The 22396-nt window shown below is 35.2% G+C and overlaps 4 protein-coding genes across 4 annotated transcripts in view; 1 reads left to right on the top strand and 3 right to left on the bottom strand.

Moving 5' to 3' along the window:
- The window catches only part of LOC141389852 (uncharacterized), a 420257-nt gene that overhangs the window by 359590 nt on the left and 38271 nt on the right, over nucleotides 1-22396 (top strand). The gene's annotated exons all lie outside the window — the stretch shown is intronic.
- LOC141391398 (uncharacterized) lies at nucleotides 4552-5160 on the bottom strand. Its single transcript, XM_073964300.1, has 2 exons — nucleotides 5054-5160; nucleotides 4552-4984 (listed from the first exon to the last, which is right to left on the bottom strand). Exons 1-2 carry the CDS (start codon nucleotides 5093-5095, stop codon nucleotides 4610-4612), a joined length of 417 nt encoding a protein of 138 aa, XP_073820401.1. The 5' UTR covers nucleotides 5096-5160; the 3' UTR covers nucleotides 4552-4609.
- On the bottom strand, nucleotides 5286-5830 carry LOC141391399 (uncharacterized). Its single transcript, XM_073964301.1, has 2 exons — nucleotides 5761-5830; nucleotides 5286-5705 (listed from the first exon to the last, which is right to left on the bottom strand). Exons 1-2 carry the CDS (start codon nucleotides 5797-5799, stop codon nucleotides 5334-5336), a joined length of 411 nt encoding a protein of 136 aa, XP_073820402.1. The 5' UTR covers nucleotides 5800-5830; the 3' UTR covers nucleotides 5286-5333.
- LOC141391397 (uncharacterized) lies at nucleotides 12750-13510 on the bottom strand. The gene is made up of 2 exons (XM_073964299.1): nucleotides 13359-13510; nucleotides 12750-13182 (listed from the first exon to the last, which is right to left on the bottom strand). Exons 1-2 carry the CDS (start codon nucleotides 13401-13403, stop codon nucleotides 12811-12813), a joined length of 417 nt encoding a protein of 138 aa, XP_073820400.1. The 5' UTR covers nucleotides 13404-13510; the 3' UTR covers nucleotides 12750-12810.

Here is a 22396-nt window from a genome sequence, read left to right as displayed (position 1 = left end):
CCCAGTTGTACGCAATTTTGAGTGCCGTTTCTGCTCTTCTGCAAAGTATATTCGGATTCGTTCCCCTTAGAAGTATTATAACGTCGTCTGCGTAGTAGATTGGGTCAAATCCTTCTTCGGTTAAGGTCCTTTAGAGACTGTTTATGGTAGTAACCCACAAAAGAGGTGATAGTATCCCTCCCTGTGGCGTTCCTTGTCCGACTTTGTCTCTTATTTTGACGTCATATAGCCCGCAGCTTATCCATCTGTTCCTTAGCATATGGTTGATCCAGTTCCTTAAGGTCCTGTCTACCTGAAACTCGTCTAAAGAGTGGATCAGCGTTTCGGTGCTGACGTTGTTAAAAGCGCCTTCGATGTCAATGCATACAGCAAGTGTATACATCTTCATTTCAAAGGTTCTCTTTATATGGTGTACTACCTCGTGCAACGCGGTTTCCACTGATCCGCCTTTAACGTATGCGTGTTGTTTGAATTTGAGCATATCGTTAGGGATTCTACTCGTTATCATGGTGTCGACCTCCGTTCCATTGTCTTGAGTAAGAATGAAGTTACACTTATCGGGCGATAAGATTTTGGTATTGCGTAGCTTGAATTGCCAGGTTTAGGGATAAAAACTACCCTTGCCTCTTGCCAGGCTAGCGGGGTGTAAGCAAATTTTAGACAAGCGTTGAAGATCCCGACCAGTTTGGACGCAATAAGGTCGACTTCCCGCTGTAATAGGGCCGGAAAGATCTGTTCTGGTCCCGCTGCTTTGTATGGTGAAAAGCTCGTGATGGATTGTTTGACCATCTAGCTGTCAATTTTTGGTGCATCTCCTGATGAGTAAACCGACTCAATCGATGCCTCGGTGCTGGCCGTGGTATTCGACGGAAAGTGAGTTTTCATCAGAAGGCCTAGAGTTTCTTCTGTTGTTTCCGTCCTTTTCCCATTTCCATCGACCATTTGCTCGGTCTGTGTATGGGTTTTGGACATAAACTTCTTAATATTCGAAACGTCGTTAACGCTATCCACCTGTTCGCAGAATAGCTTCCAGGAGTTACGTTTGGCGTTCCTTGTAATTTTGTTGTATTCCTTCAATTTTGCCTGGTAGTTGTCCCAGAATACAGCTGCTTTTTTACGTTTTGCCTTTTATAATGTCTGCGGACCTCCTTGCCTTTATTCCGAATTTCCCCTGTCATCCAGGGTTTTTCGTAGGCGGATTTCCTCTCTCGAAGGGGACAACTTTCCTCGAAAGACTTTACTAGTTCCTCAGTTAACTTTAGGACTTTCCTATCTATGTACTCCTTACTTAGGCATTCCTCATCTGCTTGTCCTAGTCTTTCTTTTACTCGTTTTCCGAACTTAGTCCAGTTTGTTTTTGATTTGTTTCGGAAGGTTATCGGATTTGGCGGTGGCCCGCTATTTTAAATCTAATATACCTATGGTCTGAGAAGGAGTATTCCTCAAAACCCTCCACTCATGTACCTCGTTTATTTTTTCTGAACATATCGTTATGTCTAATACTTCCTCCCTAACTCTATTAACATAGGTTTGTGTATTTCCTGTTTTAAGTGTAATCAGGTCGTTAGTATTTAAGTAGTCTATAATGGCTTGACCCCTTTTGTTAGTGTTAGTACTACCCCACGAGATGTGGTGAGAGTTAGCATCGCTACCTACTGGTACTTCGTTACCTGTTTGCTTGATCCTTCTCATCAGTTTCTGCAATTCCGACGAAGGTGGGGTCGGGGAGTCGAACGGCAGGTATAGTGATGCCGACGTTGACAACTCTGGAGAAAAAAGAAAGCATAAGTTTTTGTGGCATATAATGCAGGTCCTCGGGCGGGATCCCGTATTTGCGTAAAAAAGTTGATAATTAATATGGTTTAGTCCAGAAACCTTGTTTTTTATGGTCCAAGGTTCTTGGATTAAATCAATATGTATATTACCTTTAGTTATTTTTTCCATCAGGGCTAGTGTTGCCGTCTCGCTCCGATGGAGGTTGACCTGGATGACCTCAATCCCCCTCCAGTAGGTTGGCTTCCGGGGAGGCGCTTATTTGCTCTTCTGTTCCTCCCTCCTGGGTATCGTTGGTAGGTTTGACCTCCTGGGTGGTAGTCTTGGCATTCTCTTCGTCGCCCACTCTTGCCTTTCAAATCTTGAAGTACACTGAGTTCGAGACGAAATACGCCTTGCCTTTCGTCTTGGCGAGCCCAGCAAGTGAGAGGTCGTCGATCCCCACCACAAGGAGAGTGCCGTCTTCTTTCTCCTCCCTGTGGAAGCCCTCCCACCTCTTCACTTCCAAGGTCTCATTTTGGGCGGTCTTAGACTTCCTTGTTGAGTCCCCGGCCATTCCAGAAGGTTCCGACGTCGCGCTCACCCTCTTCGTGTCCGATCTCACCTCACCAGTCTCCGTTGAAGGATACTTTTGGCAGTCTCCTCTGCTTGGGTCCAGATGGTGTTTGTCCTGGGCACTTGAAGGTGGGAAGCACTTTTTCTTCTTACTGGTTTTTACGGTGTTCTGCTCCGTAGGTGACCTTATCCTCTTCGCCGCTTTCGAAGAAGTGAAGGGAGTGTCTGTGGTGCCTTGTGAAGCATCCCGCTGCTGCTATCTTTTTATTCTCGCCTGGTTCCTCTTATACTTGCGTCTTTGGGCCCCTGACCACTGTATTCTCTTTGTAGTCAGCTTCGCGCTGCTCTCGCTGACTTCCTCCACCATCTTGTGGACATCCTCTTTGATGGGATTTTCCACAACGGTGATGATTGTTTTGCCGCAGCTGCCGGATTCGGATCCAGGGTCGCTACCATCCTCAGATGGTTGGGTCACGTTTAATCTCTCCCTGTGCTGCCCTTTATCTTCCTCCGTTGTAACTCGAGGTTGTTGTTGTTGTGTGCTTGTCGCATTACCTTCGACCACAGATGCCAAGGCACCCACATCTGTGGGAGATGTTTGCTCACGATCGCATGATATCGACGAGGTGTGACTCGTAGGCAGATCACAAGTCCCCGCCGGTACTGGGTTTATTAGGCACTGCACCGTAAATTTTTCATTCATTTTTCCTCCTTCCATGGTTGCTTTTTGTTTTAGGGGAACACGCCCGTAGTCAGTTTTTGTCCGCGGGAAACTCTAGGCTTCCAGAGGTGGATTATCCCACCACTCTGCCCCAGACTCGCCATGCAACAAGTGTTGGACAGAGTGGTACGACAATCCGCCTCCCCTATCCGCCGGTGGGGACGCGAAAAGAAAAACAAACCCCTCTAAAGTTGACGAACCCCGCAAACGTTTTAAGGACCATGATCTGCGAATCTGCACCTGGAATGTTCGCACTCTTTATAGAGAAGGTGCAGTCTTCGCATTGGCAGACGTACTTGAAAAGTACAAGGCCGATATTACTGCCATACAGGAAATACGATGGATTGGGAAAGGCGTCACAACAACACCTAAAGGTGACGCACTGTATTATAGCTGCCATGACGTAAAGCATGAGTTGGGTTGCGGATTTGTAGTTAGTCGGAGACTAAAATATCTGGTCTCCAAAGGAAGTAACTGATACCTTTAGGAAGGTCGAAGCAGAATCTGCGAAAGTGGGTCTGGCGGTAAACGGCGAAAAGACCAAATTGATGGTGTCGACGCGCAAAGCGTCCATAGAGCTCGGACCAACTGTGGAAGTTGGTACCTACAATTTTGAGGTAGTTAAAGACTTCGTCTACCTCGGCACTGCCATAAACACAACAAACAACATCAGTTGTGAAATAAGAAGAAGAATTGTATTGGCCAACAGATGCTACTATGGTCTAAGTAAGCAATTTAAAAACAAAGCCACATCTCGTCAAACAAAAATAACACTATACAAAACGCTGATACTACCCGTGCTAATGTATGGCTCCGAAGCATGGGTACTTGCGCAAGCAGATAAGGCAGTGCTTTGTGTGTTTGAGAGGAAAATTCTTCGAAAGATCTACGGGCCGATTTGCGTTGACGGTGAATATCGACGTCGTATGAACCACGAGCTATATAAGCTATACAAAGACATGAATATAGTTAAACGTATCGAGATGCAACGATTGCGTTGGCTAGGCCATATCATGAGAATGAGCGATGATGAACCCGCTAAAAAGGCGTATGAATACATCCACATGGCGGTGCATGCAGAATCGGCAGGCCTAAGCTTCGATGGAGCATACAAGTGGATGAAGAAATGAAAAGGCGCGGTATTCCAAAAAGTCAAGCGAAAAACAGAGAGGAATGGAGATCTTTTCTTAGTTCGGTGGTCTATGGAACAAATGTTCTGTAATGGGCCAACTAAGTAAGTAAGTAATATTAAAATCCGAGCTGAATTTCAAAATTTTTTCTAGGATAAGTTATTTAGCCACAACAATAAACTGGTAAAATTTTCTCTTCGATTGGACAATGTGGCCTTTAGAGCGATTTCGTGAAAATTTGGCTTTGCTCCCATACAAATTACTAGGCAAACTTCGAGGCTGCAGCGGCACGTGTTAGCATATTCCGATTGTGCTCAAACGTTGGTAATCGTAAAATGGAATCTTAGTATATTAATATTAAAACACATCTGGTTTATGGTGTTATCAATTATTATTTATTTTCAATTTTCACTGTAGTCATACATATAAATCATACACGTTCACATTCATAGAAAGCATTCTCCAGAATACATTTCATAATATTGAAATAAATAACATCTTCCTGATAAGAATCTTCATAACTATTATCAATGCAGTCTTGGATCAAGTCCAGGGGACATTTATATTTAAAGGTCTTTTGGATGTCATAAGAAATACGTTCACCAATAAATCCCAAATCCGGATTATAGAGATTCTTATTGAGGCCAGTGCAGAAAAAGTAGGAACGTAATATTGGATGCTGTTTCACTCTAAATTTTCCATTTTCATTCACAAGCATATCCGCACCAATGGGATATTGTTCTCGACATTTTGCTTCAATTTCTTTGTAATTTTTGGGATACCATGGTACATCTTGAACAAATATCTAAATAGAAAAAAATACGTTTTGAAATTAAGAAAGTTCATCCAGATATTGATGTTATGAGTAACTTACCGCGGTTACACAAAGCAAGGCAATACTGAGGATCTTAAGCATGGCTTCAAAGAATAAAGAAATCCAATCGTTATCAATTTTAAACACAGACTAGGCATTCGAGAAATATTTTGTTTATTAAACAGCTAATTCAAATTTGTTATCAGCAAAGGTGTGAACTTGTTTTTATGAACTGCAGATGCTGATAAACAATTGGTGTTATTTTCTCATTAAATGAAGAGGAATCATAATGTTTTATATTTAGAAATTATTTATTCATTTTTTTTTTAATTAACATATTTTACTCAATCTTTTTACAATTATCTTTTCTATTTTCAATAACACATTTAAAGAATTTAAAGTATTTTTCCTCCTGAGATTCAATGTCCATATACTTCTGGGCACAGCCGCTTATATATTCTACCTTACAATCAACATTCAGGCCATACTTTATGCCAATTACATAACGTTCCGGTTCAAAACCAAACTCTGGTCTATAGATATTTTTACCAACAGCACTACAAAGCAAAGCGGAACGTATTGCCGGTGTATCTTCAATTTGATATGCACGTATCTTTTCAACAGTTTCAGCACTAATCGAATATTTATTTGTACATTCGGCTTCAATTGCATTGGGATTTTCTGGATACCAATCGGGGCGTTCCGACAGGACCTGTAATAAAACGTGGTTTTTGATTTTGGAATTTAATTAATTAATTTATTCTTACCAAGGAAATCATACAAATAAATGTTAAAAATTTAAACATCTTGAAGAATGCTCTTGAAACTGCTCACTGCATTTTGGGAAATATTTTGTTGTGTTTTTATAGAAGTTCTTATCAAAAAATGTTATTATTAGTTGTGGTATAGGTATTAAAGTTCACGGTCTACTATACATGTTTTTTATTTACCAATTGCGTCAAACGTATTCAATATCAAATTTTAGTTATATAACGCATATGCAATTTCGGACACGTAACACCTTTGGAACAAAATGTTTTCTTTCAACTAAGAGTTTTTAGAGAACAAACGAGAACAAGGGACGTGACAATGTTCACCCTCACCAGCTCAGCGGTACATGATTGTCCCAAAAGTAGCACGAACTCATACGACAGCAGTACAGATAGTCCTTGGGAGGATGACTATGCAGCATAAACGATCAAAAGGGAGCATACGCCAATAGGCATTGCTACACGCCTTATAATCTCAAACCTTTCCATCATAGACATTGAAATTCCAACCTCATGTCAAACAAGAATCCACACGGCTACCTACAAGAAAACTGCTCGGATAAAGGAGTACTTGGTAAGCACGCTTTATCTGGAGAAGTGAAGCTTGCATTTGACTACAAACACCTTACGAAATTTAAATATCAGGCCTAGCCTCATGAATAAATCTGAAGAAATTAAATTGGCTGCGCTCAAATCGAAAAATGGAAAAGCTCAAACAATGTCCAGAATGTGTTAGATGAGTTCGACCATGAATACCGCAAAAAAGCAGGGGTTGTCGTTCGACTGCAGCAAATGTTCGATGATAAAGTTCATCAATTGCCAGCACAATGTGCTGTATCGCATTCTTCGCGTTGTCAAGGACGATGAACTCCATTGATCGTAAATCAGTAAATAAGTAAATCTCTAAACATCAAGTACTTCTTTGTGCAGGAAAGAAAACAGCAGTTATAACGGTCTTCAGCAATGGTAAAACTTAGATTACGCAACAGACGGCTGGAGAGACAACATGCAATTTCTCTTCCACCTCAATCGTGTCTTCCGCCACTTCGCTGAGTGGAGTGAGTTCCCTTTTGTTATGTTTAAGCAGATCTCAAACATATGCAATATGAATTTATACTGAAACCAGTAACCCGTAAAAGTTTCGTAAAATCTGTTCATTCATCCCTTGCTCATGGGCTGATCACTGGTTCAGTAATCAATTGTTTCGAGGTCAAGATTGGGTGAATTGTGTTTATTTTCAAATTGTCAATAAACAATTTTGAAAAACAGAAAATTGACTAAAAATCCTAAAATTTAAAAACGTTGTGTAGCGTTATGAAAAGCTATTAAAAATGTTTTTAGGTAATTTTATATGCAATATTGACATAAATTATATAAATTCAATACAGAGAGAGTGTACAATATTTTAGATACAAGTTTGAAATTTGGAACAGAGTATACTATGTTAGTCGTTTGATGTTTAGAATTGGAAATGAACCATATCAATTAACGTTCGGTATTTTTAAGATGTAAACCAAATTCTCCAACAGCATTGACGCAATAATTAAAAAATCTTTCAAATGAATATTACCCATACCGGTTTACTCTTTGGTATATCCCATAAATTTCCACCCTATTAGCTCTTATTTGGCAATTTGGGTTCTAATTCCCCCAGAGAATTGCCAATATAGGTGTACGTTTTCGCTATCTAAAACTTTTCGATATTTCGAAGCTATTATCCTAACTTTTAAAAAGTTCAATCTGTCTGTAATATGGATATTTGAAATCCTTTTGGTGGGAGAACCTCCATGCAGAAAGTTGTTAAAATATATCCGCGTTTGAACACAGGGATTGCATTCGCGAATATGTCGAATAGAGATAGAGACAATGTTTTAATGTGGCGGAGGATATAAACAGATCGGTCCGAACATAACGTCTTTTCTTCTTCTTTAAAGTACATATCCAGATATCACACACTAACTTATGTCCCATTAAACAAGTTTTGTATTATTTTTGCCTTACTAAGTTTTCAATTGAACACATTTTTGCCACGAGGGCTGATTCTGATAAAAAGATCTATCTCAAAAACCTTTTAATGATTATTTGTACCATTAATAAAAATAAATAAATCCAAAAAGAAGAATAACTCAAATCTGCGAGTGCAGATTAGACTTGGATCTAATATTTCCAATCAAAAATTCTCTACGGCGCCTTTTCTTCCAAATTGATTGTCTATCCACCTATTTTAAGAAAAATATAAAAACACCAAAACTTTACCATTGTACCAGAAGTGACAGAGTCCGTAAAGCCAACTAAAAAATCAGAAAATGACATTAAGGGAAATACAAACTACGACTCATAGACTCCGAACCCTCCTACTAAGACTACGAAATCCATATTTGAGATTCGCAAAAAAAAATTTAGCACAATTTTAGCAAAGTCCTGAGAAAACATGTTAAATCGCAAAAACTCCATCTGATACCCCATTGGTTGTTGTTCCGGCTTATTTCTATCTTAATGGTAGGAGTAGATGTTTATGGACTCGATGACATTAAAGGACTATGCCCGAAGGTTAATCAATTTTGTCGGCACAGCGGATGCAAACTTATGAAAATTCATAATTTTTCTTTTCTGAAACAGGGTTTCGGAGTCGGAGTCTAGCAATTTTGCTGGAGTCGGAGTCTGAGTCGAAAAAAATAACTCGACTCCGACTCCGGGCAATTTTTTTCTAGATTGTAGAAATAAAACACTAAATTCGGCACACCAATTTTTTTCAAAAAACATTATTTATTTGAAAGAAATCTATAAGAAAACATATAAGCGAACGGTATTTAGAGGACGATTCACAGGATATTTACTATCCTTTGAAGTCTAGACTTTTTCAACTCTATTTTGTTTACAAAATTCATGTGGAAAATATTTGTTGGTCCAATTGGTCCTTTAATTTTTTGCAAGCAAAAGTAAGGTTCTATAACAATCGAGTTATAATTGAACATTTTACGTCTTCTATATAAGCCCTACAAGTCTCTTGTCAGAAGACCTACTGGTCTTCTCACAAAGGTGTACTGGTTTTTTCATCTTGTCTTTTGTGAGAAATTATCCTTGTCTTCTATTAAAGGATCTGTTAAACTCCGCCGAAAGACATTGTGTTCTCTTCGGATATCCTACTGCTTACAATGTGACATCAAATGGTCTAGGAGTGAAAAAAATTCCCTATGAGAATGAAAGCCAATATTGAGTATATTAAGTAACCCAAAAGATCCCAGTAACCCCAACAACGCCTGAAAAAAATGCTTTATAGCTTTGTTTGGCGATATTGTTTCATCATTTTGAGACATGTTTTCAGTTAAATAGAATGAGGAATATTTTTGTAGAATATTTTGTAGTTATAGCTCGGGTGCCACCGTGGTGCAATGGTATGCACACCCGCCTTGCACACATAAGGTCGTGGGTTCGATTCCCCGGACAGGCAACATCAAAACACTTTTCAACGGTGGCAAAATACCCCTCAGTAATATTGACGACATTTCCTGAGTATTTCAGCCATGTAAAACTTCTCTACAGAAGTGGTGTCTTAGATACGCCGTTCGACTTGGCGATAAACTGTAGGTTCCATATCATTGAGCTAATATGAATCGGGGTGCACTCATTGATATGAGAGAAGTCTCCCTTGTCCCTTATGGGATGTTTGTGGAACAATTATATATATATATATATATATATATATATATATATATATATATATATATATATATATATTATATAGCTCAGATTTTCTACATGAAAAAATTCTACAAAAATGTTCCTCCGAGAATTTTATGTAGGTTCCAAAAAATCTATATTGTCACGTTTTCATTGTCTTTTACCAGTTTTACCCGTTCCTTTCTCAAAAAATCCGTATGTTTATGTGACAGAAACTCGTTTTAACACAAAATTAAATGAATTAGCCCCAGACATTTTTGCATATCGTGCATATTTTGACTTATTTGCATAAAATTAGCATATACAAAACCATATGCAAGGATTTGTGACCTGAATATCCCACCTAAATGGCTGAAATTTGGTATTAAGTCTTCCTGGGGGGTATAAAACTTTTCACCTGAAATTTGTCGGTATAGACGAGCGGAAGGAAGTCTCTATAGACGAGCGGAAGGGAGTCTTTATAGACTCATCATTAATGCTCTAGAAGCAGAGTAAAATTTTGGCTTACAGGCATTTTAAAACGTCGTCATGAAGTGCTTATTATTTTTGCGGCATGCAGTTTTTTGATTTGTATTGCCCTTTTATTTTCACATAGTTTGAAGGCGTAAAGAATTTCGCACGGGGAAAAGTTCCTTCCAGAATATACTCGGGAAAAAGGTAAAACTGACAAATTTCTAAGTTGTATTTTGTTGCTATTTTTCAATATAAGATACAGTAGAAATAATATAAATATGAATGTTACTTCATATTTATGATCTGTAGTATTAATGAACATTATAAAAAATATGTTAGGAAAAACAAACAGATTAGCATATATGGGCCCAAATATAGGAAAAAGTTAAACACTTATCCACATTTTATTCGTTTTTAGTGGTATAGGAATTCACCCTCGGAGTCGACTCGGCCTGGAGCCAAAAATACCTCGGCTCCGAAACCCTGTTCTGAAAAACAAGTAATAAAACATTTTGTGGCCTTTTTGGACGATTGTGGGCGTCGCGAATAAATGCTTATGTTGTGCTCATAAATTTGACTTCGATAAAAACGCTTTTGCGGAGAAGAACCTGAAAAAATGCACCGATATAGTCCATTTTGGAAGTGAGCCTAATTTCGGAATTCATTCCTTTTGATAATTAACGTGCAAGACGTCATTTGGTTACCGTAAGATTTAGAGCTTTTGAACCATTATATCAAGACCGCAAGGTGCACCATTGGTCAAAATATCTAATGGATCTTCGAACAGCCCATAAATTGTATTTATGCTGAACTTTTGTGAGTGAGGTATCCGAAGTTGTTGTCCCATATAGACCATCTTGGTACTTAATTTATGTACTTCTGGAGGTAATTTTAAGATGTTCAAAGTTTCGGGCATTTGAATTTTTGTGTGGAGGTACCTGCGTACGTCTCTGCCTTTGGCTCGTCCCTCAGAAAAGTTCAAAATTTTCGCTATTGACTTCAAACTATAGAATAATTTCAACCGGCATTGCTTTACATTTTGTAAAACCTTGCAATTTCAAAAATGTTCATATAATCATATTTATACAAAGGCTGTTCGAATATCATAATGTTAAACCCCTTTGTTGTAAAATTATTATTGTTGTAATTTTCCAACAACATAAACAAATATTTTGACAAATAGTAGATGCCCAGCAAAATGTTCGATGCCAAAGATTCAATTTAAGCATGAGTGCAAGTGATTTGGCATTCCATGTTTTTAGTATCTTCACCCATTCTTTTTAGAAGAGAATGACCCTCAAAAGATCCAAATAATTTTCAGATGCTAACCTTGTGGTATGACATACATATTTACCAATCCTTTGGGATGGCATCTACACCAACGTTTTGATATGACATCTTGACTAATTCCATGGAATACTATTTTCAATCAGTTAACATTATGAGTTGCAGACTGTACAGTTTCTCCTGGCATATTATTATCGGAATCAACTTAACCATCACGTTGTGATGAAAGGACCTAAGGACTTCAGGTGCTACCATGACGACGTCCAAGTCGTCATTCCATCGGAAGTAGATTGCATTCATAAAATTGGTTCCAATGTTGACGAAAAGATTCGGTAGTATAGGAATAGCATTCATGGATTTTGTTGTTATGCTAAAGAAATTATCGGATCTTTCACGAATTCAGTTCAACCAATGAAAAAGATCCAGTGCAGTTATGACATCTCATGGAACCACTTTCATAAAATGTTGCTGAGTATATTGTTGGATAGGGCAGAAGGGTCTACAAAGTTAACCATTTTGTTTTTCGACAACAAACTAAAATGTTGCTTGTTAGATATATACAAAAGGTGGTTGTTGTGCGAAGGGAAATTTGTTTCCGACATATCGATCCGAATTCGTAACGAAATCGGAAGAAAAACATTAGCAAATTCGAAGGGAAATTTACTTCCGACATTTTCTCCGAAATCGGAACGAAATCTGAACGAATTCCCCTCCGAAAAATCGTATAGAAATCGATACGAAATCTGAACGATTTTGCTTCTGAAATTGTTCCGATATGTCGGACATCCGACATTTGGTTTGCTGGGAAGCTTCATTTGTCACCTACGAATTTACCACTAACGGTGCCAATATGTGCACAATTGTTATGTTTTTGACAACGATACCTTGGCAATTCCCGAAACCGTTGACACTATTTCGTTGTCAAATTGGCAACGGCGTGCTCATTTCGACTACGAACGGTATTGATACACTATTGATTAAGGATCTGGTCAGTTTGACAACGTATGGGGTCTTTTTTCTCTGAGTGAATGTGAACAATGCTGTTTCAGAACACGCAAAAACTTCTCAGGTGTAAGCGACTTTTATTTAAAGTTAGTTAAAGCACACCGCACATGACATCGTTTTATAAGGGGGCGATACAGTCAGTGCATTGTCCCAATTTGAGCTCAAAAATTGTAAAACCTACGAGAATACCCTAAAGATCAATCTTGTAGAAAATTTTCATAGCTATAACATTTTCTTTTGTTCCATTTCGATAAGACTAGCGGTTTCCATGCAAAATCGTGAAAACCTAAAAAACCCTTAAAAATGCCAACGTGAATCGCGATTTATTTAAAAAGCGCTCCGGCGATTTTTTTGTTTTTTTTTATTCTTCCCATCTATGAACATTGTAGTTTCAGAATTCGCAAAAACCCAGGTGTAAGCACCTTACATTTAAAGTTGCTTCAAGAGCACCGTTTACTTCTCATATTGCTGAATGTTTTGAAAAAGCTTTCCTAATTTGGGTGATAAAAACGATGTTTCAGACTCGAACACATCAAACAAGCAGAAGAAAAATTTCTAAATTGTTGTTCTCTACATTATATCCATTTTTATTTCGTATTCTTCATTACTGTGTTAAATCAATCATTCAACTTTCTTACAATGTTCCTCAACCCCATCAATCATGCATTTGGTTATGTCAAAGGTCATGACATCATCTGGCTTCACATCTTTTGATTTATTGACACAACCTTCAACAAATTCCATGTCACAATCCAGTTTTCCTCTTTCCTTCATTACGAGCTGTAGCCGATCAGCTTTGTAGCCCATTTCAGTGCTGAATACATTTTTATTTTGAGCTAGGCAGAGTAAAAATGAACGAACTTCGGTAGTGTCCTCAATATCTTTAGTCCAAATTTTTTCTAAAGATTCTGGGCTAATGGAACTTTCCTCCTTACATTTTGCTTCGATTTCAGATTGATTTTGGGGGAACCAGTCGGGAAGATCAGCAAAGATCTAAAAAAATAGTTTAGTTAATTTTATTTTATTATCGTAGATAAGCCGTTTGTTTTGCATTAAGATTGTCGTTTGAGTTATCCTCTCCAGGAGCTACAGGAGGATTACAGCCTCTATACCAAGGACCTTCGACAACAACGTGCTAGTTGCGGTCGTTACATTCCGTAAAGACTTACCATTGCGAAACAGCAAATTAATATTACCAAGCTTAATTTATTCATTTCGTTTTGTTATTGTTGTAGTGAGTGCAAGGAAGATTAAATGAAAACTGATTTCTGTGACAAAAACGATTACCTTTTTATAGAAACTTCTTATCATCGCTTACATTTGAAGGCATGAACTTACATCTGTTCTAGTGTAATGCAAATTTAATTGAGCTAATTAGATGAGTGTTTTGTATGCCACTTATGTCAGTTATTATGAACATATTGAAATTATCACCGTTCAACTTTGGACCTAACAGATGGATTATAAAGTGAGCGGCACACAACACACAATTGACGCAAACTATTTTTTAAAATTGTGTTATGTTTTTGTTTGTTGGTTTATGACCATCTCAGACTTGAAGATTCACACAGCTGGATGAACGATTAGGAACATCACATTATTTTTCAAATATTTTAACATCCATCAGTGGACGCTGATGACCTTTCGCCGACCGAAGGAAATACATAATATACAAAACAGAAAAATCAAACTTCAAAACCATCGATAAATACAGAAACGTTTGGATATTAAACTGTGTGAAGAGAAAATAACACCATCAATACCACAAGGAGAGAAAATTCTGAACTTTGACAGGGTGATACCCGAAGAGGTTCTCCGGTACACGTAGTTCATTTTAGAACTTAATTTAGGTTTGAGAGAAATATTGCAAAGGATGGACCAAAATCGACTCAAAATTGTCAGAAACTAATGTGAATTTATCTAAAAGAGCTTAGTGAAGACTGAGTTACTGACAGATCGTCGTCCACGCTAAAGGTTTATATTTTGAGTGTTGTTGGTGTGTAGGGGTGAGATAAGGCTGGTATTTTGGAAATTCGAACTAGAAGGTTACAAATAGTACTAAAAACTAAATAGGGAACCTTTTGTATTAGGCAAACGGGAAGAGCTAGAATTCTGAAATTTGGAATAAGGGTCACTGATGGATGGATAGTTAGAAAGATGTACCAAAGAATTTTTGGAAATTCGAACTACAAGTGTATGAAAAAGTACTAAAAGTTACTAAATTTGGTATTAATTGCATATTTTGCAGGGATATAACTGGAATCTTGAATTTTGGGATGGTAATCAAGGTTGGAAAGTGGCTATGGTATAAGGAAATGGTTTTGGAAATTCGTACTTGTGTGTACGAAAGGTACTAAGTGGTACTAAATTTAGTACAACTGGGCCTTGGGTGAATGGATGGAGCTGAAATCATGAAACTTGGAATTAAGACTACTGTTGTAGCATAGGATAGAAATATCGATGTAGTTTTGAAAATTCACACTTTCCTGTACGATAAGTGGTTAATGGTACTAAATTTAGTACAATTTGGATTTGGGTGAATGGATAGAGCCGGAAACCTAAAAGTTAGAATTAAGATTACTTCTGGAGGGTAGGATGGAGATATGTTGGTAGAGTTGGAAATTCGTACTCATGTGCACGAAAAGTACTAAATGGTACAACATTTTGTACTATTTGGATTTGATTGAACGGATAGGGATGGAAAACTGAAATTTGGAAATAAGTTTACCTTTGAAGAATAGGATTGAAGTAGTTTTGGAAATTGGTACTACATGCGTACGAAAAGTACTAATTGATACTAAACTTGGTAGAATTGGGATTTGGGTGAATGGATAGAGCTGGAATCCTGAAATTTAGAATTAAGATTTCAGTTAAAGTGGAGGCATTAGATAGTTCTTTTAATTTCGTACTTATGTATACGAAAAGTACTAAATGCTACAAAATTTGGTACAATTTGGATTTGGCTGAATGAATAGAGGTGGAATTCTGAAATTTGGAATTTAAATTACTGTTGGAGTGGAGGATTGAGATATGGACCTAAAATCGGGGGTACCGTTATACGAGTATGAGAGTTCTATCAAAAAGTGGACCTATGCCCACAATTTTTTGTGTGCAAGTTTTTTTTGACCACCAGGACCCTAAATGCAGAATTGTAGCAACTTCCTTTCGAAAATGTATTTAAAAACTCTAAATTACCTGAAATCGGGCGGTACCGTTATATGGGGCTACATTAAAACGTGGATCTATATATCACCAATATTTTTGAAAATTTAACATAGCTGAAGCCAAGGTTTACTCTTTTAAAACACGCGAACTTAGGATTTTTTGAAAGTACAGACCCAAACGACAAGAAACCCTAGTTGGGTTTTGTTGTGTCAGATCCAGCTCGGATTTTATGGCCCCATCTAAACATGGTTAAATATGGAGTTTTTAAAGAAATTCGGGGCTATATCTCTGAAACCAATGCGAATCTTCTTCTGACCTCTGAAGCAAATTTGTAGATAAAGACAAGAATAAAATATCTGGAGAAATAATGAACTCGAAAAACTACATTTATTGCCTCAAATTTCAAAATATATGCAAAAATTCCACAATTTTTATACATTTCGCACCGTATCTCCAAAACCGTTAATTTTTTCTGAATATTTGCTTTTGGAAAAATATTCCCTGGAATGTAATACACAACTCTTCAGAACATGTCATTGTTGTAAAATGACACTATGCTGTTGTTTTCAGTACATTTTTCAACGACGATTTAATAAAAATGTCAATAATGTAGTGAAATCCAAAATGCGAGATTAAACTGTTGGTGTGAACTGTGTTTGAAATACGTGTTGTAAAATATATGGTGCAAAATTCCGCTGAAACAACATGAAGTAAGCATTTTAGAGTTTCAGAATGATCTAAAGAATTGTTGAGAACTTTATTTGGAAGATTTTTGCAAAAGGTTACTTGGTTCAACTCCCAATAGTTTAGCCGATGCTGACCAGAATATCCGCAATTATGTAAAATTTTCTATATTTTATAGATTTTGATGCTTTACATGGAATTTTTCTTATGTGTTTTTTTCAAAAGATAAGTTCTACTAGTTTAGGGCTACAATATTGCTAAAGACAGTAAGGCCAAATTCCTATTCGTTTCTGAGATAAAGGCCTGATAAATGCAAAAAAGTGTAGATTTAGCCTGACTTAGATGAGGTCATAAAATCCGAACTGGATCTGACAGGACAAAACCCTACTAGGGTTTTTGTAGTGTAAATATGTATTTTCAAAAAATGCACGGTAGAAGTTGTTTGCATTTTCAGTGTTGCATAGTGTTATTGTAGGTAAAATCCTGAAAATACATAATATCGGGTGGTACCGTTATAGGGGGGCTATTTCCCGGCGTCGCACTTGATCGAAATTAATCAATTGAGAAATTGATAGTTCGAGAGCTCCTCTATATTTGAGTACCATTACATTAGTTATATCCTATTAAAAAAGAACTAATTAAAAATATACACGTAAAAATGTTCAAAACAAATCAGGTTATTCTACAGAACAGGAACGCAAATACATTTACTTCTAAGCACAGTTTAATACGTCAGATTTCGTACTATCGGATAACAAAAAGAACCATTAAAAATTCCAATAGCTCGTGATAATATGGTTCACACAAAATCGACGAATTTCCTTGCGATTTGTAGTATTTGTTTTAACGAAAATAATGTCATGTTATAGGTACCGTTACTTCAATAATAACGGTACAACCAACGAACATTTTTTTTCTCTCTTAGCTAGCATGTTTTCTATCCCTTCATGTACAATTTTTTGGAATTTTCAACAATTGGTTTTTTGCATTTTTGGCACAAAATATTGAATTTGGACACACTGTGCGCCGTTCTTACTTGTTTATTTTAAAAAATTTCCCTATTAGGGCGAATATAATTTTTAATGTTAATTCAATTAATTTCTCGTTATTTTTTTTAATTTTTTTTTATTTGAAAACTAGCAGATCCCGGTCCGCTTTGCTGGCCCGTCGTAATGAGTTTTAATGACAACTTTTTATGGACTTTATGCTTGACAATTCAAAAATAGATATTTTCTACCTCACTTCTTCGGTCCATTGTCAAACCGAGGAGGATTTTAAATTTTTCAACATATTTTGTCTGTAATCTTCCTTTTCTCTTACGGACTTTGTCGGATTTTTCGCCCAGTCTTTACTCTAAAGCGATTTAATTATAAACGTTAAAAAAATGGTTAAGTCGAATTCTGCCGATTATTGAGACTTATATGTTTTAGTTTTTCATGACTGATGGAACGTTGAACCTCACTTTTAAAGGAAATTTGTAAATATTTCGTTTTTATTGCTCGTGGGCGCAACCACCGTTGCCGCGAAAATTTATTTTCAGCCCAATGCAGTGGGTCTGGTCCGGTATTTTGGCTCCAAATATGTACCTACTACATTCCTAACAAATCCCTGAATTTATATGAATGTAACATTTATGATTAAATTTTTATCGCATGATTAAATTTTTTCATCAATTTTTCAAACAGTAGCAGAGTCGTGGATTTTTTAAAGAATATATTTTCAAACAGTAACATAGTCGTGGATCTTTTAAAGATTATTATTTCCAACAGTAACAGAGTCTTGGATTTTTTAAAGAATATTTTTTCAAACAGTAACAGAGTCGTGGATTTTTTTAACAATATATTTTCAAACAGTAACAGAGTCGTGGATTTTTTAAAGAATATTTTTTCAAACAGTAACAGAGTCGTGGATTTTTTAAAGAATATATTTTCAAACAGTAACAGAGTCGTGGATTTTTTAAAGAATATATTTTCAAACAGTAACAGAGTCGTCGATTTTTAAAGAATATTTTTATAAGCAGTAACAGAGTCGTGGATTTTTTAAACAATATTTTTCTAAGCAGTAACAGAGTCGTGGATTTTGTAAAGAATATTTTTCTAAGCAGTGACAGAGTCGTGGATTTTTTAAAGAATATTTTTCTAAGCAGTAACAGAGTCGGAGATTTTTTAAAGAATATTTTTCTAAGCAGTAACAGAGTCGTGGATTTTTTAAAGAATATTTTTCTAAGCAGTAACAGAGTCGTGGATTTTTTAAAGAATATTTTTCTAAGCTGTAACAGAGTCGTGGATTTTTTAGAGAATATTTTTCTAAGCAGTAACATAGTCGTGGATTTTTTAAAGAACATTTTTCTAAGCAGTAACAGAGTCGTGGATTTTTTAAAGAATATTTTTCTAAGCAGTAACAGAGTCGTGGATTTTTTAAAGAATATTTTTCTAAGCAGTAACAGAGTCGTGGATTTTTTAAAGAATATTTTTCTAAGCAGTAACATAGTCGTGGATTTTTTAAAGAATATTTTTCTAAGCAGTAACAGAGTCGTGGATTTTTTAAAGAATATTTTTCTAAGCTGTAACAGAGTCGTGGATTTTTTAAAGAATATTTTTCTAAGCAGTAACATAGTCGTGGATTTTTTAAAGAATATTTTTCTAAGCAGTAAAAGAGTCGTGGATTTTTTAAAGAATATTTTTCTAAGCAGTAACAGAGACGTGGATTTTTTAAAGAATATTTTTTCAAACAGTAACAGAGTCGTGGATTTTTTAAAGAATATTTTTTCAAACAGTAACAGGGTCGTGGATTTTTTAGAGAATATTTTTCTAAGCAGTAACAGAGTCGTGGATTTTTTAAAGAATATATTTTCAAACAGTAACAGAGTCGTCGATTTTTTAAATAATATTATTTCAACGAGTAACAGAGTCGTGGATTTTTTAAAGAATATATTTCTAAGCAGTAACAGAGTCGTGGATTTTTTAAAGAATATTTTTCTAAGCAGTAACAGAGTCGTGGATTTTTTAAAGAATATATTTCTAAGCAGTAACAGAGTCGTGGATTTTTTAAAGAATATTTTTCTAAGCAGTAACAGAGTCGTGGATTTTGTAAAGAATATTTTTTCAAACAGTAACAGGGTCGTGGATTTTGTAAAGAATATTTTTTCAAACAGTAACAGGGTCGTGGATTTTTTAGAGAATATTTTTCTAAGCAGTAACAGAGTCGTGGATTTTTTAAAGAATATTTTTCTAAGCTGTAACAGAGTCGTGGATTTCTTAAAGAATATTTTTCTAGGCAGTAACAGAGTCGTGGATTAGTTAAAGAATATTTTTTCAAGCAGTAAAAGGGTCGTGCATTTTTTAAAGAATATTTTTTCAAACAGTAACAGAGTCGTGGATTTTTTAAAGAATATTTTTTCAAACAGTAACAGAGTCGTGGATTTTTTAAAAAATATATTTTCAAACAGTAACAGAGTCGTGGATTTTTTAAAGAATATTTTTTCAAACAGTAACAGAGTCGTGGATTTTTTAAAAAATATATTTTCAAACAGTAACAGAGTCGTGGATTTTTTCAAGAATATTTTTTCAAACAGTAACAGAGTCGTGGATTTTTTAAAGAATATTTTTCTAAGCAGTAACAGAGTCGGAGATTTTTTAAAGAATATTTTTCTAAGCAGTAACAGAGTCGTGGATTTTTTAAAGAATATTTTTCTTAGCAGTAACAGAGTCGTGGATTTTTTAAAGAATATTTTTCTAAGCAGTAACAGAGTCGTGGATTTTTTAAAGAATATTTTTCTAAGCAGTAACATAGTAGTGGATTTTTTAAAGAATATTTTTCTAAGCAGTAAAAGAGTCGTGGATTTTTTAAAGAATATTTTTCTAAGCAGTAACATAGTAGTGGATTTTTTAAATAATATTTTTCTAAGCAGTAAAAGAGTCGTGGATTTTTTAAAGAATATTTTTCTAAGCAGTAACAGAGTCGTGGATTTTTTAAAGAATATTTTTCTAAGCAGTAACATAGTCGTGGATTTTTTAAAGAATATTTTTCTAAGCAGTAAAAGAGTCGTGGATTTTTTAAATAATATTATTTCAACTAGTAACAGAGTCGTTGATTTTTTAAAGAATATTTTTCTAAACAGTTACAGAGTCGTGGATTTTTTAAAGAATATTTTTTCAAACAGTAACAGAGTCGTGGATTTTTTTTGGATTTTTTCAAGCAGTAACAGCGTCGTGGATTTTTTAAAGAATAGTTTTCAAACAGTAACAGAGTCGTCGATTTTTTAAATAATATTATTTCAACTAGTAACAGAGTCGTCGATTTTTTAAAGAATATTTTTCTAAGCAGTAACAGAGTCGTGGATTTTTTAAAGAATATTTTTCTAAGCAGTAACAGAGTCGTGGATTTTTTAAAGAATATTTTTCTAAGCAGTAACAGAGTCGTGGATTTTTTAAAGAATATTTTTCTAAGCAGTAAAAGAGTCGTGGATTTTTTAAAGAATATTTTTCTAAGCAGTAACAGAGTCGTGGATTTTTTAAAGAATATTTTTCTAAGCAGTAACAGAGTCGTGGATTTTTTAAAGAATATTTTTCTAAGCAGTAACAGAGTCGTGGATTTTGTAAAGAATATTTTTTCAAACAGTAACAGGGCCATGGATTTTTTAGAGAATATTTTTCTAAGCAGTAACAGAGTCGTGGATTTTTTAAAAAATATATTTTCAAACAGTAACAGAGTCGTCGATTTTTTAAATAATATTTTTCTAAGCTGTAACAGAGTCGTGGATTTTTTAAAGAATATTTTTCTAGGCAGTAACAGAGTCGTGGATTTTTTAAAGAATATTTTTCTAAGCAGTAACAGAGTCGTGGATTTTTTAAAGAATATTTTTCTAAGCAGTAACAGAGTCGTGGATTAGTTAAAGAATATTTTTTCAAACAGTAAAAGGGTCGTGCATTTTTTAAAGAATATTTTTTCAAACAGTAACAGAGTCGTGGATTTTTTAAAGAATATTTTTTCAAACAGTAACAGAGTCGTGGATTTTTTAAAAAATATATTTTCAAACAGTAACAGAGTCGTGGATTTTTTAAAGAATATTTTTTCAAACAGTAACAGAGTCGTGGATTTTTTAAAGAATATTTTTTCAAACAGTAACAGAGACGTGGATTTTTTAAAGAATATTTTTTCAAACAGTAACAGAGTCGTGGATTTTTTAAAGAATATTTTTTCAAACAGTAACAGAGTCGTGGATTTTTTAAAGAATATTTTTTCAAACAGTAACAGAGTCGTGGATTTTTTAAAGAATATTTTTCTAAGCAGTAACAGAGTCGTGGATTTTTTAAAGAATATTTTTTCAAACAGTAACAGAGTCGTGGATTTTTTAAAGAATATTTTTTCAAACAGTAACAGAGTCGTGGATTTTTTAAAGAATATTTTTCTAAGCAGTAACAGAGTCGTGGATTTTTTAAAGAATATTTTTTCAAACAGTAACAGAGTCGTCGATTTTTTAAATAATATTATTTCAACGAGTAACAGAGTCGTGGATTTTTTAAAGAATATTTTTCTAAGCAGTAACAGAGTCGTGGATTTTTTAAAGAATATTTTTCTAAGCTGTAACAGAGTCGTGGATTTTTTAAAGAATATTTTTCTAGGCAGTAACAGAGTCGTGGATTTTTTAAAGAATATTTTTCTAAGCAGTAACAGAGTCGTGGATTAGTTAAAGAATATTTTTTCAAACAGTAAAAGGGTCGTGCATTTTTTAAAGAATATATTTTCAAGCAGTAACAGAGTCGTGGATTTTTTAAAGAATATTTTTCTAAGCAGTAACAGAGTCGTGGATTTTTTAAAGAATATTTTTCTAAGCAGTAACAGAGTCGTGGATTTTTTAAAGAATATTTTTCTAAGCAGTAACACAGTCGTGGATTTTTTAAAGAATAATTTTCTAAGCAGTATCATAGTCGTGGATTTTTTAAAGAATATTTTTCTAAGCAGTAACAGAGTCGTGGATTTTTTAGAGAATATTTTTCTAAGCAGTAACAGAGTCGTGGGTTTTTTAAAGAATATATTTTCAAACAGTAACAGAGTCGTCGATTTTTTAAATAATATTATTTCAACTAGTAACAGAGTCGTGGATTTTTTAAAGAATATTTTTCTAAGCAGTAACAGAGTCGTGGATTTTTTAAAGAATATTTTTTCAAACAGTAACAGAGTCGTGGATTTTTTAAAGAATATTTTTTAAAGCAGTAACAGCGTCGTGGATTTTTTTAAAGAATAATTTTTCAAACAGTTACAGAGTCGTGGATTTTTTAGAGAATATTTTTCTAAGCAGTAACAGAGTCGTGGATTTTTTAAAGAATATTTTTTCAAACAGTAAAAGGGTCGTGCA

Source organism: Musca autumnalis, unplaced genomic scaffold (genome assembly GCF_047663935.1).
Source record: "Musca autumnalis isolate F117 unplaced genomic scaffold, ASM4766393v1 scaffold_1, whole genome shotgun sequence".
Classification (NCBI taxonomy): domain Eukaryota; kingdom Metazoa; phylum Arthropoda; class Insecta; order Diptera; family Muscidae; genus Musca; species Musca autumnalis.
This window is presented reverse-complemented; position numbering and strand designations above follow the sequence as displayed.